The 16463-nt window shown below is 44.7% G+C and overlaps 1 protein-coding gene across 1 annotated transcript in view; it reads right to left on the bottom strand.

The window, feature by feature from the left end:
• Window positions 1-253: 253 nt before the first annotated feature.
• The window catches only part of LOC135055785 (agouti-signaling protein-like), a 19288-nt gene continuing 3078 nt past the window's right edge, over window positions 254-16463 (bottom strand). The window contains exons 2-4 of the mRNA XM_063960228.1: window positions 10305-10451; window positions 10133-10194; window positions 254-654 (exon numbers count right to left, since the gene is read on the bottom strand). Coding sequence (XP_063816298.1) covers window positions 484-654; window positions 10133-10194; window positions 10305-10449 — 378 coding nt within the window. The 5' untranslated portion in view covers window positions 10450-10451 and the 3' untranslated portion in view covers window positions 254-483. The remainder of the gene's footprint in view (window positions 655-10132; window positions 10195-10304; window positions 10452-16463) is intronic.

Raw genomic sequence — 16463 nt, 5'->3', positions numbered from 1 at the left:
TGCACCGCGTCCCCTCGCATGGCTCGCTTCGCTCGCCATGCTTCGGGCATGGTGCCTTTGCTTCGCTACCGCTTCGCTCGGCACAGATTACCGTTCCAATCGTAGTCCACGTGGATCGTTAAGTATGAAAAAAAAAAAAAAAATGTGAAAAACTCATGTCGACCTTTAGACCTGTCGACCTAGCACATGTCGACCTAGAAACCCTGTCGACCTTCCATCCATGTCGACCTAGTGACTGTCGACCTATAGTGGTCGACCTAAACATTGTCGACCTAGATACTGTCGATCTTCAGACCGGATCCCCTAACAAATACCTTATAGAAAGAAAAATATACTGTATACAATGTATCTTGTTCTATGTAAGCTGTAGTAACTTTTAAAATTTGAGTTCAACTCAACTGCAGCAGAGATTTTTCTAAATGCCTTCATTATATCCGATACTTTTACTGTTCCTTGGAATGAATGGCTCTGGGAAGCTGTATTTCAGCAGTGCGGGTAGCCCATCTTGTAGTAGCAGACAGTCTGGAAGAGGTGACAGCGACAGAATGCGCAGGGTTCACAGCAAGGTGGTGCTGGAGGCTTACAGCTGGATTTAAGAGGCACACAATTTGGAGGTGGTGGTGTTCGTGCCTTCTTTTTAGGTATCACCTTTTTCTGCAATACATGGGAGATTAATAATTCATTTTCACATAAACCAACAAAACTTTACACACAGTACTAGTATAGTGTCTCATTAATGTGTTACATCTACATCTCCGTATTCTTTTGTACAGGGGATATCTAGAACTTTGTGGGCCCCTCCTCAATGCTCTAGAACAGGGTTATTCAACATGTAACCTTCTAGCTGCTATGGAACTACACATTCCTGCAATCCCTGCCATAGTTTTAGCATGACAAAATAGCAAAACTGTGGCAGGTGAAAGTAGAAAATATGTCTTACAGGTGCTGTGTGTGCACGCGCCTCGCCCCAAAAATGGGTGTGGCCAAATGCCACATAGGGTGTGGTCAATGAAAATGGGGGCGTGATACACATATGGGGGGAGGGGCAGATACACATATGACCCCAATAGTGCCAGATATACGTTGCCCCACAGTGCCAGATATACATTTCCCCACAGTGCCAGATATACATTGCCCCAAAGTGCCAGATACACATTGCTCTACAGTGCCAGATACACATTACCTCACTGTGTCAGATACACAAATGCCCCCAGAGTGCCAGATATACATTGACACCACTATAGCCACACCTATGCTTTTATATGAGGTGACAATGAGTTGGATTCTCTAACCCTGTCACCCACCACATCTGCCATGCAGACACTCACACTGTCAATTACCACCTCTTCCCGCAGGCCTGCTCACCATGTCACCCAACACATCTGTCCCACACACTTTACCCTGCCACCCACTACACCTGTCCCCACAGACTCTCTCACCTTGTGACCCACCACATCTGCCCCAAAGACTCTACCCTGTCACCCACCACATCTGCTCTGCAGACTCTCTGAACCCATCACCCACCATATCTGCTTGGCAGACCACTCATCAGCTACCACATCTGCCCCAAAGACTCTTTCACCATGTCACCACCCACTCCTGTTCCTACAAGCTCTCTCACCTTGTTACCCACCAGACCTACATCTCAGATGCTCTCATAGTGCAAAACACTTGACCTGCCCCCTCAGACATTGCAGTTGCAGCTGTGTTGGTGCAGTCCATCGCTGATGGCATGGGAGGGACTGTTCACTCTCCTGTGGGGGACAGGGGCATTTAATGTGTGTTATATTTTTTTTTCCTGGTGGGGGGGGGGGGGGGGGGGCAGGGTTCATGTTTTTTTTCCTGTTGGGGCCAATGTGTTTGTTATTTTATTTTGTGTGTATGTTGGGGGTTGTTTTTCACCATATGGGGGCCAATGTGCTTTATTTTTTCAGGTGGGGCCAATGTGTGTTTTTTAACTGTGGAGAGCCAATTTAATTTTTTTCCTGTGGGGGCAATGTATTTTATATTTCCCTGTCAGGGCCCATGTGTATTCTTTTTTCCTGTGGGGGCCAATGTGTGTGCTCTGTGGGTGAGAACTAAAGAACATTTGTAGCCTTAATTTAAAACGTAGCGTAGAGGAGAACTATAGAAACACTATTGCGGGGCCAATCTGGAAATATAACTTAATTTTGAATACACATACTGTATTAAGATCAAAATAAAGAGACCTTAGCAGGTGCAGCCCCTGGCTCTCTGGTCTGGCCACTCCCCCGCCTGTCTCCATGGAAATGGGAGCGTGCAGAGAGCCCACGCCCCCTAACTCGAGGCACACCCCTGTCGGTAGTGTCCACGCGGCTCCTGTCATGTGTGCACGCACATGCCAGGGCCGATTTCGGCCCCCAGTCCATCCTTGGCTGGAAGTGAGCATAGCCTTCAGGCGAGAAATAGCAGCATCATGGCAGTCCAACAAACTCCATTCAGTGTTGTTGTGCAAAGCTGACAGAGCGGGGTTATGACCTTACTGTAGTGTGGTAGATATTTTGAAAGCTAACTGGTCATACTCAAAAAATGCTGCAAACTCAATTTATCTGAGGGGGTAGGCATGTGTTGGATAGCCTGTGTCTTGGCGGAATCCATTTTAACACCCTCTGAAGGGAGGAGACTGCCAAGATATGGAGCCTCAGTGACTCTGATACAACACTTTTCAGGGGTTTACTGCATTATAATTTCACATATTCTTTGGAGGACCTTGCAAAGTTCTTTCATGGTGCAACCCCAACTGAGGATGCCATCCACAATATTCTCACTACCCCAAACGAGGATGTAATCCACAATAATCTCACTACCCCAAACGAGGATGTCATCCACAATATTCTCACTACCCCAAACGAGGATGTAATCCACAATAATCTCACTACCCCAAACGAGGATGTAATCCACAATAATCTCACTACCCCAAACGAGGATGTAATCCACAATATTCTCACAAGAGTATCACTCGAAGAGATGCTCCATGCAACACTGGAATATTTCACTGCCAGTGCATATGCTGTAAGGCATTTGTCATCCAGCATGGTAAATATCTTTGCATTTATTGTTGTTGTTTGCTTCACAGTTTTGAAGTACAGGGTCAATGCAGATGTACAGTATAACGCTCAAAGGTGTCATGTGATTTAACTCCAGTATTACACAGGCTACTGTATGTAAGTAACAGTCTTATCTAAATGCATGTGATAGGTGACCGGGTGTCTCTAACATGGTATTACAATTGTACAGATCAGCAGTATTTTATTTTAACATCCTGTTGAATGATATGCAGTTAAAGTTATTAACCCCCATTTCATGCTGTCCGGCAAAGCTAGGAGTTGTTTCACATTACTGTACGCTGCAGCTGGAAACTTGAGAATTAAGGATTGCAGCGTAGTTAGGCCAATGTTCTTGATTACCTCTGTCCTTTAACCAATTAGATTCACAGTGTGAGAACAGTCAATAGGAGTTTTGGGGTTTGTGCACTGGAGTAGTTCACGTGACATAACGTTACACTTGGTGCCAGTGTCAATTTTTATTTTGATGGCCTTATTTGTCTCGTTATCTATTACAGTGGTAAATATTTCACCCTTTTCAGCCCCGTGGTCAATACTCTCGCAGTGGAGACTGGTGTCTGGGGTGTTTCTTGGTGCAGCATATGCAGTGTGGGCTACTGTAACATGTAATGTAAGGTTGTCTGTCATGAGTTTTAGGCTTGGACCTATACCAACCTACAAAATTATTTTGTTTCCCACAAGCATTGCAGTTTATTGAAAGCAGGACATTTGTGTAGTTCATGGTAATGGAGACCTCAACAATTCACACAGCGTGTTTGCTGCTACACGTGTTGCCGGAAGTCGCATACATCAGACTGTCTTTTAAACTCCATTGCACTTTTATTGGACTGCCCATGCAGCATGCATATGTGTATAGCAGTGTCCCGTGCTAATTCACTTAACAAAAGAGCACAAGTAACATAATTATAACTTCCACACACAACCCATGCCCTTGATAAGGTCACTAATGCACCATAATCACATTACTTTGTTAGTAGTTTTAATCTGACAGCATATGACTTGATACTGTCAGAGGGGCTCTTTTTCACTGGTTAGCATATCTTGTCAAATAGATTTCATTAGTATCTCTTGATTCCCCCCCCCCCCCCCCCCCCCTCTCCGAATGGACAAATGTGTCTGATTTGTCCACAGCATCAAGCTTAATCCCATCTAAATTGAGCAAGTTATATGCCTGTACTTCTTTTGACTGGTCTAGGAGTCCTGCATAGCAGTATACGTGCCATCCCTTCTTGAACCATGCGTCCGCAATGGGGTCATCAAAAACTAGAGGATCTGTGCATCGATGACCTTGTGCCATCACTTTCAGACTTCTGACACCATGCATACCTCCCAACCATCCCACATTTAGTGGGACAGTCCCATTTTTCGGGCACTGTCCCATCTGCAGGCCGCAGTGTATCATGGATGGGTGGGAGGCTGGGAGACTCTGTGTCAGCTACAGAGCAGTGGTGACCAATGGTAAATGAATGCTGCGTGCATGCATGCAGCTTCCCTTCAGTGTCAGGAGGAGGCTGGAGGCAGCCCAGACACTGCCAGAGTGCTGGGCTTCCCCCAGCTTGACGAAAAAAGGGTGTGTGACGTGGTCACGCCAATGAGGGTGTGGCCTAGCGGGTACAATGCCACGCCCCCTTTGCATGAGCCCCCAGCCCTTATTGCACAGGGTCCTGGTTTAACATTCTGAAAAGTTGGGAGGTATGACCCATGTAAAGTATGCAAATCACCACAGGATGCTGGAGAGCTGCAGAAGTGTGTCTTTACTATCCGCAAATTATATTGAACAATGGTTGCAGCAGAAGCACTCTCTGTATAACAAAACTTTCTATGTAAACAAACTGTGAAAATGTGCTAATTCAAAGAAACCCTTATCTAATATGACATAAAAATACAATAATATCAAAACACGTTGAAAGTACAGTACTGTATGACAATAAATGTAATAATAACAATAAATGACAATAGACAATGAAAACTCAATCTAAATTGTATCACATCAAACACCAACACTGGAATCACAGATATAATATGAGCAGAAACACATGCCGCAGCATCTTTAAAAATAGTCATTAATCATCAGGCTAATAAAATACTATTTGTAATACAATAGTGAATACTAATGAAGGTACTAAGTCCACCCTTCTAATAATAGTGTGTGGAACTACAATTTCCAGAGTAAGTACTTGACACAATGATATCAAATAATGCAATAAGCACCATAATATTTCAGTAAGTTGGTTCTTTAAGAGGAACACCATGGGGTATATTTACTAAGCTCCCGATTTTGACCGAGATGCCGTTTTTTCTTCAAAGTGTCATTTCGGTAATTTACTAAGCAAAAATCTCGGCAGTGATGAGGGCATTCGTAATATTTTGGAAGTCCTAGGAAAAAATCACGAATCAATACACCATCGGTCAAATACGCCTGCAATTTGGTAGAAATCGGTAATTTACTAAAAAGTGCAAATCACAGACACTGCCGACAATAGCCAAACACTGCCGTGCAGAAAAACAATTCGTGAAAAAGTGCTAAAAAAAAACAGACCTGCTTTTTTATCCCGTGCTTGGATAGGCATGCACGGATCCATGAGATCCGTGCATGTTTATCAGTGGGAAGGGGATGGGAAAGTGTTTTTTTTTTTTTTTTTTTTAAATTGCGTGGGGTCCCGCCTCCTAAGCAAAATTAGCCTCGGGCTCTTTGAGCCGGTCCTGGTTGCAAAAATATGGTGAAAAAAATGATAGAGGTTCCCCCATATTTAAACAACCAGCATCGGGCTCTGCGCCTGGTCCTGGTTCCAAAAATACGGGGGACAAAAAGCGTAGGGGTCCCTCGTATTTCTGAAACCAGCACCGGGCTCCACTAGTCAGATACATAATGCCACAGCCGGGGGACACTTTTATATAGCTCCCAGCGGCCCTGGCATTACATAACCAACTAGTCACCCCTGACCAGGGTACCCTGGAGGAGTGGGGACCCCTTCAATCAAGGGGTCCCCCCCCTCCAGCCACCCAAGGACCAGGGGTGAAGCCCGAGGCTGTCCCCCCCATCCAAGGGCTGCGGATGGGAGGCTGATAGCCGTTGTGTAAAAAAATGAATATTGTTTTTAGTAGCAGTACTACAAGTCCCAGCAAGCCTCCCCCGCAAGCTGGTACTTGGAGAACCACAAGTACCAGCATGCGGAGGAAAACCGGGCCCGCTGGTACCTGTAGTACTACTACTAAAAAAATACCCCAATAAAAACATAAGACACACACCTTGAAAGTATAACTTTAATGCATACATACACACCTCCATATACACATACTTACCTATGTTCACACGAGGGTCGGTCCTCTTCTCCATGTAGAATCCATGGTGTACCTGTGGAAAAAATTATACTCACATACTCCAGTGTAGAAGCCTCTTCTTCTTGTAATCCATTTGTAATCCACGTACTTGTCAAAATAAAAAAACGGACACCCGACCTCGCACTGAAAGGGGCCCCATGTTTTCACATGGGACCCCTTTCCCCGAATGCCAGAAACCCCCTCTGACTTATGTCTAAGAGGGTTCCATCAGCCAATCAGGGAGCGCCACATTGTGGCACCCTCCTGATTGGCTGTGTGCTCCTGTACTGTATGACAGGCGGCACACAGCAGTGTTACAATGTAGCGCCTATGCGCTCCATTATAACCAATGGTGGGAACTTTGTGGTCAGCGGTTGACCGAAAGTAACCTCACCGCTGACCACAAAGTTCCCACCATTGGTTATAATGGAGCGCGTAGGCGCTACATTGTAACACTGCCGTGTGCCGCCTGTCATACAGTACAGGAGCACACAGCCGATCAGGAGGATGCCACAACGTGGCGTTCCCTGATTGGCTGATGGAACCCTCTTAGACATAAGTCAGAGGGGGTTTCTGGCATTCGGGGAAAGGGGTCCCATGTGAAAACATGGGGCCCCTTTCAGTGCGAGGTCGGGTGTCCGTTTTTTTATTTTGACAAGTACGTGGATTACAAATGGATTACAAGAAGAAGAGGCTTCTACCCTGGATTTTGTGAGTATATTTTTTTCCACAGGTACACCATGGATTCTACATGGAGAAGAGGACCGACCCTCGTGTGAACATAAGGTAAGTATGTGTATATGGAGGTGTGTGTGTATGTATGCATTAAAGTTATACTTTCAAGGTGTGTGTCTTATGTTTTTATTGGGGTATTTTTTTAGTAGTAGTACTACAGGTACCAGCGGGCCCGGTTTTCCTCCGCATGCTGGTACTTGTGGTTCTCCAAGTACCAGCTTGCGGGGGAGGCTTGCTGGGACTTGTAGTACTGCTACTAAAAACAATATTCATTTTTTTACACAACGGCTATCAGCCTCCCATCCGCAGCCCTTGGATGGGGGGGACAGCCTCGGGCTTCACCCCTGGTCCTTGGGTGGCTGGAGGGGGGTGACCCCTTGATTGAAGGGGTCCCCACTCCTCCAGGGTACCCCGGCCAGGAGTGACTAGTTGGTTATGTAATGCCAGGGCCGCCGGGAGCTATATAAATGTGTCCCCCGGCTGTGGCATTATGTATCTGACTAGTGGAGCCCGGTGCTGGTTTCAGAAATACGGGGGACCCCTACGCTTTTTGTCCCCCATATTTTTGGAACCAGGACCAGGCGCAGAGCCCGGTGCTGGTTGTTTAAATATGGGGGAACCTCTATCATTTTTCCCCCCATATTTTTGCAACCAGGGTCGGCTCAAAGAGCCCGAGGCTGGTTTTGCTTAGTAGGGGGGACCCCACACAATTTTTTTTTTTATTTTAACACTGTTTTTTTTTTTTTTTTTTACAAGGTGCACAATGAAGCCCAGCACGGATCTCTCAGATCCGGCCGAGATTCATTGTATTAAAGTCGGCAGTGTTTTACAAGTCACTCACGTAAAACACTGCCTAAAAAAACGAATGACATCGACATCGGTAAAACCGAAAATGCAGAATACGGCAGCTTAGTAAATTAGTCGTACTAAATTCAAAAAGTTGCATAATTACACTTTCGATGTCATTCGTGATTGAACTTTGACCTCAAACGGGAAAATACGAATTTTAGTAAATATACCCCCATGAGTCTCAGCTGATGTATCAATCTGGACAGTGTATTAAATAAAACTACAAACTGATAATGAAGAAATGTAAATTACCAGACAAAGCTCTGGCTTGTAAGTAGCTCCCCAGCCCAGCGAATAAGCAGGTGGTCACCCGGCTTGTCCCCGCTGCCACTCTCCATGTAGTGGGAATCTCAAGCAACATTGTAGGTGATCTTTCTATTGCCACAAAGACAGCTGACAGTCTCCCCCGCAGCGGCAGCGTTTGAAGTAGTGGTGCTGCGTATTAGAAGGGTGAAATAATGTAACAATTTACAGTAGTACCGTGAAGAACAAATCAATCCAGACACTTTTATCTGCAAAGTGGCAAAGTGTGTGGATTCATTAAATCTTCACGTTGTTAGTTGTTACATTATTTCCCCTTTCCATTACGAAGCACTTCTACTTCAAAAGTTGCCACTGCTGGAGAGAAACCCATAACGTTTTAGAGAATTTCACCTCTCTAACCTCTATCAGGAGTGTGAAGTGATAGATATGGTAATACAACATGAACAGTTTGCAGCAAGTTCAGTTAACAGGAGGGTATTTCCAGGGGTGTGACCTCTCCCTTTACTTGCTACATAGGAAGCAGTGTTAGAAAGTTCTAATGCGTGAACTTTAGGCTACATCACACCATACCGGTAATAATTAAATATACAAGAGAATGTGACATCACAAACTAATCACATCTGGCACAGTCACTGGGGCAGATGTATTAAGCCTGGATAAGTGATAAAGCAGTGATAAGTGCAAAGTGATAATGCACCAGCCTATCAGCTCCTAACTGTCAATTTACATATTGGAGCTGATTGGCTGGTGCGTTATCACCTTCCACTCATCACTGGTTTATCACTTCTTTATCCCTTCTCCAGGTTAATACATCTGCCCCAGTATTATTATACTAATTTTACATTTAGTGTAAGATTCAATATCATGATGTGCTTCTAGGGTGTGTGTATCGTTTTACCAGCAGCTGGGATCCTGGCGGTCAGCATTCCGATGCCGGGATCCCGGCCACAGAATGCTGGCGGAGAGGGGTGAATGCAAGGAGCCCCTTGCGGGCTCACTACGTTCGCCATGCTGCGGGCTCGGTCTCTATGGGTGTCGTGGAAACCCACGAGTGGGAATAGTCCCTGTTGGTTGGCATGCCGACCGTCGGGATAGCAAGGGAACGCCGGTCACATAACGACATCCCCTTCTAGGTACATACCATGTATTACTGTAAATATCACTTATTTTTACTTATTCCTCTATGAAGTACAAGCAGAAATAAGCAATGAACCCTATTCAGTAAGGATTACAAATTCTGTATTTAGCAGAATTTGCAGTCCTTTTGCTCACATGCTGATTGCCGCCCATCGCAGGGCAAGGCCGCCCAGCCTGCTATTCGCCGCACCCCCTCTGTGACCATGCTGAAATTGCAGTCACAATGCAATTTCAGCATGATCGAAAGTAGGGAAGCCACGCAGATGCCCCAAATGCCCCAAATCATACCCACACAGATGCCCCAAATCATACCCATGCCGTGCTCCCCATTTGCCCCACCACACCTCTGTGACACTAAATGCTGCTCCTGCTACGCTCAGTCTCTGCCTAGAAAACGGAGCGTTGCTGCCCCGCAAATGCATCTGCCTGACTGGCGATCCAACTGCAAAAAATGCAGCCCTTCCTGCGCATGCACCCGCATTCACTGCAGGCACCCCGTGGCGTATACGCAGGACGGGCCCTGCACATGCACCTGCATCATCATTACATTTTTTGCGGTGTGAATGCCAATTGCGATCCAGCCTGAATAGGGTCCGCTGTTTCAGAACCATAACATCCTGCAGATAAACATTGTGCTTAGTTGAATCTCCTACTTGATTTCTAGGCGAAACAACAATAGCAGAAAGCACTGGGGAGAAAACAATAATGTGGTCATCATTCTAAATAGTCGCAATATCTACCATGGATAGTTTCATCCTTTCAGCATCCATTCTGCTCACTCTCCGAAAAGACTTTTTTAGATCTGTGAGATACAATACAGGAATTAATGGTTAGGGCGCTTTCTTACCTTATGGCCCAAATTAAGCTACTACAGTACATCTGGATAGTTAGGGGACTACCACTTACACTTACCAACTATAGAGATTTGCGGCAGAATCTCTGCAAATTGGGCAATGTTTTCAGTGTTGGATTTGTTGTGGTTTTCCGGCAGGATAATATGAGACTGGACCATCCAAATGACACATGCTAGAAGGAGAATGAGAGAGATTCCATTCATGTCTGGAGAAGAGAAAAGGGACATTATATGTACTACTGTACTACCATGGCAGCATGGATGGTGTAGTGGTTAGCATTACTGCCTCACAGCACTGAGGTCAGGAGTTCGATTCGCACCTTGGCCCTAACTATGTGGAGTTTGTATATTCTCCCTGTGCTTGCGTGGGTTTCCTCCCATAATCCAAAAATATACTGGTAGGTTAATTGGCTCCCATCAAAAAATTAACACTAGTGTGAATGTGTGTACATGTGGTAGGGAATATAGATTGTAAGCTCCATTAGGGCAGGGCCTGATGTGAATGGACAAATATTCTCTGTAAAGCGCTGCGGAATATGTGTGCGCTATATAAATAACTGGTAATAACTAATAAATTATATATTAAAATGCAGTATTATGTAGACTGATGTCATAGTTACAAGGGGTGTGCAATAAGTTTCAGGATGTGCAGTGCATAGGTAAAGTGTCTGACTGTCAGGTTGTGAACTGTAATCTTTTTGTAAAAAAACAGACTGTAACTGAATTGCCCAAAAACAAATATCTGGCAAATAAAATCTTGGTAAAGTTCTTTTTTCACTATATAGTTTTCTGGCACAATTCAGTTACCCTCTTAGGGTTATTTTGTATCAGAAGCCAACTAACTGTACATTTTGGAGTGTGGGAGGAAAACAAAACATGGTGAGAACATAGAAATTCCACACAGATAGTGCCTTGGTCAGGAATTGAGATCATGACCTCAAATTATTTCAAACTAGAACCCCACTGGCTTAGTTAAACATGCAAATAATTATTTGTCTAATCTGTTTTATCATACAAAATATTTAGCAATATTTCAAAGGAAAATCATGACAATATCAGCAAATAAAAAAATGTACAGTATCTGTCAACCCAATACTTCATGCAGGCTGGGAAGATGTATAACCCATTACAGGGATTGTCAATTTACTCTTTTAAAGGTTATTGTCTCAATATTCCCATATAGGGCACTAACAAACTAATTTTACATTACTTATGTTACAAATAGTTACAGTAGAATACTAGGGATCCAATATAAAAAATATAAAACACAACTTTTATTGTAAGCTCCTAAAAAGAAAAAAAATTGCCAGCGATTTTAATTATAGCAATTCATTTGTAGGAACGAGTATCTTATGTAACAGTCTGAATTACAATTTTAAGTCTCAATGGTATTTTCATAATGAGAGCAGCTTATTGTTAGGATTACTATAGAGTAGACACATATAATAGGGCACAGATTAATTGAGATATACAATCCTATAATGATTGCTCTATTGTGTAATGTGTAGCGAATAGCACTTTAAATTAAATTGTAATATCAATACTAGTGAGAGACAGCAGCTATTTTAATTCACATTAACTTGCTCACTTCACTGGCAACAATTTTTTTAGGAGCTTAACATAAAAGTAATGTTCTGTTTTTATTATATTGGATCCCTTGGGCTCTATTATAACTATTTGTAACACAAGTAACTTAATTAGTTATTGAGAGCCCTATATAGGAATACCGTCTTTTTTCTGTTCTGTTTAATTATGTTCCTAGGTGCACCCACACATATAGAAACTTATTATTAATAATAAAATATGAGGGAAGGATGATTTCAATTATTTCGAGTCTGTGCGGGCATATTTGTGCTTGTGTTTATTTGAAGGCAATTGCTTACCAAGTACCCCTATGATGTATCAATTTACCCCAAATGTATACTGAAAGTGCATATAATATATATCTGTGTGCATATAATATATATCTGTATACTTGTTTGCCAAGCAGTAAGTTATTAATTGACACGTTTTGTTTTTTTAAAACAACCAAGGTGTATAATTTGTGTTTAATATGTTTTTTTTATTAACTTGTCATTGTGAGCTTAATTTAATTAGTAAATAACCCTTCAATCAGTCTGATGTAGCCCTGGGAGTATGCAATACTGTTTCACTATAATGCTAATTAATATTCTGTAGGTTTTTAAATCTTTTAAATTCAAAAACATACCTCCATGCCATAGTAAATATAATTTGACATAATTGTATTAATAAAAAAAAAAAAAAACCCAAAATAACAAAATAAAAATTACCTGACTTAAATTAAGAAGCAATTATATGATTCTCATGTGCATATTTACTACACTTTAAAGTTGACATTTTCCCAATCAAGGAAGAGGTTTTGTGTTATACAGTATTTCTCTGACGTCCTAGTGGATGCTGGGTACTCCGTAAGGACCATGGGGTATAGACGGGCTCCGCAGGAGACTGGGCACTCTTAAAAGAAAGATTAGGTACTATATCTGGTGTGCACTGGCTCCTCCCTCTATGCCCCTCCTCCAGACCTCAGTTAGTATCTGTGCCCGGCCAGAGCTGGATGCACCCTAGGGGCTCTCCCGAGCTTCCTAGAAAAGTAAGTATTTGTTAGGTTTTTTATTTTCAGTGAGATCTGCTGGCAACAGACTCACTGCTACGTGGGACTGAGGGGAGAGAAGCGAACCTACCTGCTTGCAGCTAGCTTGGGCTTCTAAGGCTACTGGACACCATTAGCTCCAGAGGGATTAGTCCTCGGTCGTCCGGTCCCGGAGCCGCGCCGCCGTCCCCCTTGCAGAGCCAGAAGAACGAAGAGAAGTTGAAAATCGGCGGCTGAAGACTCCGGTCTTCATTAAGGTAGCGCACAGCACTGCAGCTGTGCGCCATTGCTCCCTTAGCACACCACACACTCCGGTCACTGATGGGTGCAGGGCGCTGGGGGGGGCGCCCTGGGCAGCAATTAGATTACCTTTCTTGGCGAAAAGCACATAATACAGTCTGATAAACTGTATATGTGCATTAACCCCCGCCATTAAAGTACATAAAAGGACAGAAGCCCGCCGCTGAGGGGGCCGGGCCTTCTTCCTCAGCACACCGGCGTCATTTTCTCTTCACAGCTCAGCTGGAAGGAAGCTCCCCAGGCTCTCCCCTGCAGTATCCTGGTACAAAAAGGGTAAAAAAGAGAGGGGGGGGGGGCACATAAATTTAGGCGCAAAACTGTGTATATAAGCTGCTATAGGGGAAAAATCACTCAGTATAGTGTACATCCCTGTATTATATAGCGCTGTGGTGTGTGCTGGCATACTCTCTCTCTGTCTCTCCAAAGGGCCTGGTGGGGGAACTGTCTTCAAATAGAGCATCCCTTGTGTGTGTGATGTGTCGGTACGCGTGTGTCGCCATGTCTGAGGTAAAAGGCTCCTCTAAGGAGGTGATAGAGCGGATATGTGTGTGGGAGGGTGTCTCCGTCGACAACGCCGACACCTGTTTGGATATGTGTAAGTGCTGAGGTAAAATTATTGCACAAAAGGTTAGGGAACAGAAAGGAAATCTACTCTGGTCTGTCCCTATGTCACAGAGTCCTTCAGAGTCTCTCTATGTTCACTATCCAAAATAACAAAGTATCGACACGGAGTTTAACTCCACTGTCGACTACGATAATGCAAAGTTACAGCCAAGAGGGCTAAAAGATATTCAATATATGATTATTGGAATAAAAGATGATTTGCATATCACTGATGACTCATCTGTCCCTGACACGAGAGTACACATGTTAAGGGGAAGAATGCTGAGGTAAATTTCCCTCCTCTCATGAGGAAAAAGAGCGGGAATCTCCAGACAAGAGACGGCAGCTTCCCACAAGAGAATTCTCTGGCTGTATCCTTTCCCCACTAGGGCCAGGATGTGTTGAGAATCTTCCCCTTGGGTGTCCTGTTTGCACTAGCTATTCTCAGGGATCCTGCAGATAGTGTGCACATTCTAGTATACTACCCAGACCGGCGATTGTGTAGGCATGGGTTTATAGCGCTGTGGCAGCGTGGACAGGTACCTTATCAGCAGAGATTGAGACCCTAGTATGCATATAAATATTTTAAGATGCTGTCTTAAGTGATAGATATATAATTATAAAGCATGCCCAAAGGGACATGAGTATACTGGGTCCTAGAGACAAAAGCTATGTCGATTTCTGCTTGACGTGTCCTGTAGAATATACATTGGACAGATGATGCCGACTTAAGAGGCATATGGAAGGCTGAGGATTGTGTGGAGAAAGGTTCTCGGGCCTGGTCTCCACAGCTATAGCTGGTACTTCTGATTTTTTGCCTTATATTCCTGCACAGCCTAGGAAAGCACGACATTATTAAATGCAGCTTTTCGAATAAAGAAACAAGAAAGTCTGAGGTGCGTTCTTTCTTGTCAGAGCCGGGGGCAGAGGAAAGAAACTGTACAACACAGCTAGTCATCAGGAACAGAAGTCCTCCCCGGCCTCTACAAAAATCCACCGCATGTCGCTGGGGCTCCACAGGCGGAGCTAGGCCCGGTGGGGACACGCCTTCGTAAGTTCAGCCACAAGTGGGTTCACTCCCTGTTAGATCCCTGGGCAATAGAAATTGTATCGTAGGGATACAGGCTGGACTGTGAGAAGATGCCCCCTCACCGAGGACCGGCGGGCTTCCCCCCAAGAGAGGGAGCCAGTGTTAACTGCAATTCGTAAATTGTATCTTCAACAGGTGGTGGTCAAGGGTCCCCTCCTTCAACAAGAGGGTGTTATTATTCGACCATGTTATAATCCCGAAACCAGACGGTTCGGTTAGACCCATATTGTATTAAAATCCCTGAACATATACCTGAAAAGGTTCAGGTTCAAGATGGAATCGCTAAGAGCGGTCATTGCAAGCCTGAAATGAATCGGGACATAAGGGATGCATACCTTCGTGTCCCCATTTATCCACCTCATCAGGCGTACCTCAGAATTGCGGTACGGGATTGTCATTACCAATTTCACCAAGGTAATGGCGGATATGATGGTGCTCCTGCGGAAGCAAGGTGTCACTATTATCACATACTTGGATGATCTCCTCATAAAAGCGAGATCAAGAGAGCAGTTGCTGGACAGCGTATCACCTTCTCTGGAAGTGAAACGGCAACACGACTGGATTCTATATATTCCGAAGTCGCAGTTGGTTCCTACAGCTCATCTGCCTCGCCTAGGCATGATCCTAGACACAGACCAGAAGAGGGTTTATCTCCCGATAGAGAGAGCTCAGGAGCTCATGACACTGGTCAGGAATCCATTGAAAACCAAAACAGGTGTCAGTGCATCACTGCACTCGAGTCCTGGGAAGGATGATGGCATCATACGAGGCCATCCCCTTCGGCTGGTTCCATGCAAGGACAATGGAACTTACTGGACATGTGGTCCGGATCACATCTTCAGATGCATCGGTTAATCACCCTATCCCCCAGGGCCAGGGTGTCTCTCCTGTGGTGGCTGCGGAGTGCTCACCTTCTCGAGGGCCGCAGATTCGGCATTCAGGACTGGGACCTGGTGACCACGGATGCAAGCCTCCGAGGGTGGGGGGCAGTTACACAGGGAAGAAAATTCCAGGGTTTGTGGTCAAGCCAACAGACTTGCCTTCACATCAATATCCTGGAACTAAGGGCCATATACAACGCCCTAAGTCAAGCGGAGTTCCTGCTTCGCGACCAACCGGTTCTGATCCAGTCAGACCGCAGGGGCTCATGTAAACCGCCAGGGCGGCACAAGGAGCAGGGTGGCGAGGGTAGAAGCCACCAGAATTCTTCACTGGGCGGAGAATCAAGTAAGCGCACTGTCAGCAGTGTTCATTCCGGGAGTGGACACGACCTCCACCCGGGAAAGTGGTGACTTCATCAGGAAGTCTTCACGCAGTTTTGCAAATTGATGGAAACTGCCTCAGGTGGATTACATGGCGTCCCACCTCAATAAAAAGTTAAAAAAGGTTTTACGCTGGGTCAAGGGACTTTTAGGCGATAGCTGTGGTCGCACTAGTAACACCGTGGGTGTTCCAGTCGGTCTATATATTCCCTCCTCTTCCTCTCAGACCCAAGGGCTGAGAATTGTAATAAACGGAGGAGTGTGAACAATATTCTTTGCTCCGGATTGGCCAAGAAGGACTCGGTACCCGGAACTGCAAGAAATGCTCTCAGAGGACCCATAGCCTCTGCCT

The sequence above is a fragment of the Pseudophryne corroboree genome, chromosome 3 (assembly GCF_028390025.1).
Source record: "Pseudophryne corroboree isolate aPseCor3 chromosome 3, aPseCor3.hap2, whole genome shotgun sequence".
Classification (NCBI taxonomy): Eukaryota; Metazoa; Chordata; class Amphibia; order Anura; family Myobatrachidae; genus Pseudophryne; species Pseudophryne corroboree.
This window is presented reverse-complemented; position numbering and strand designations above follow the sequence as displayed.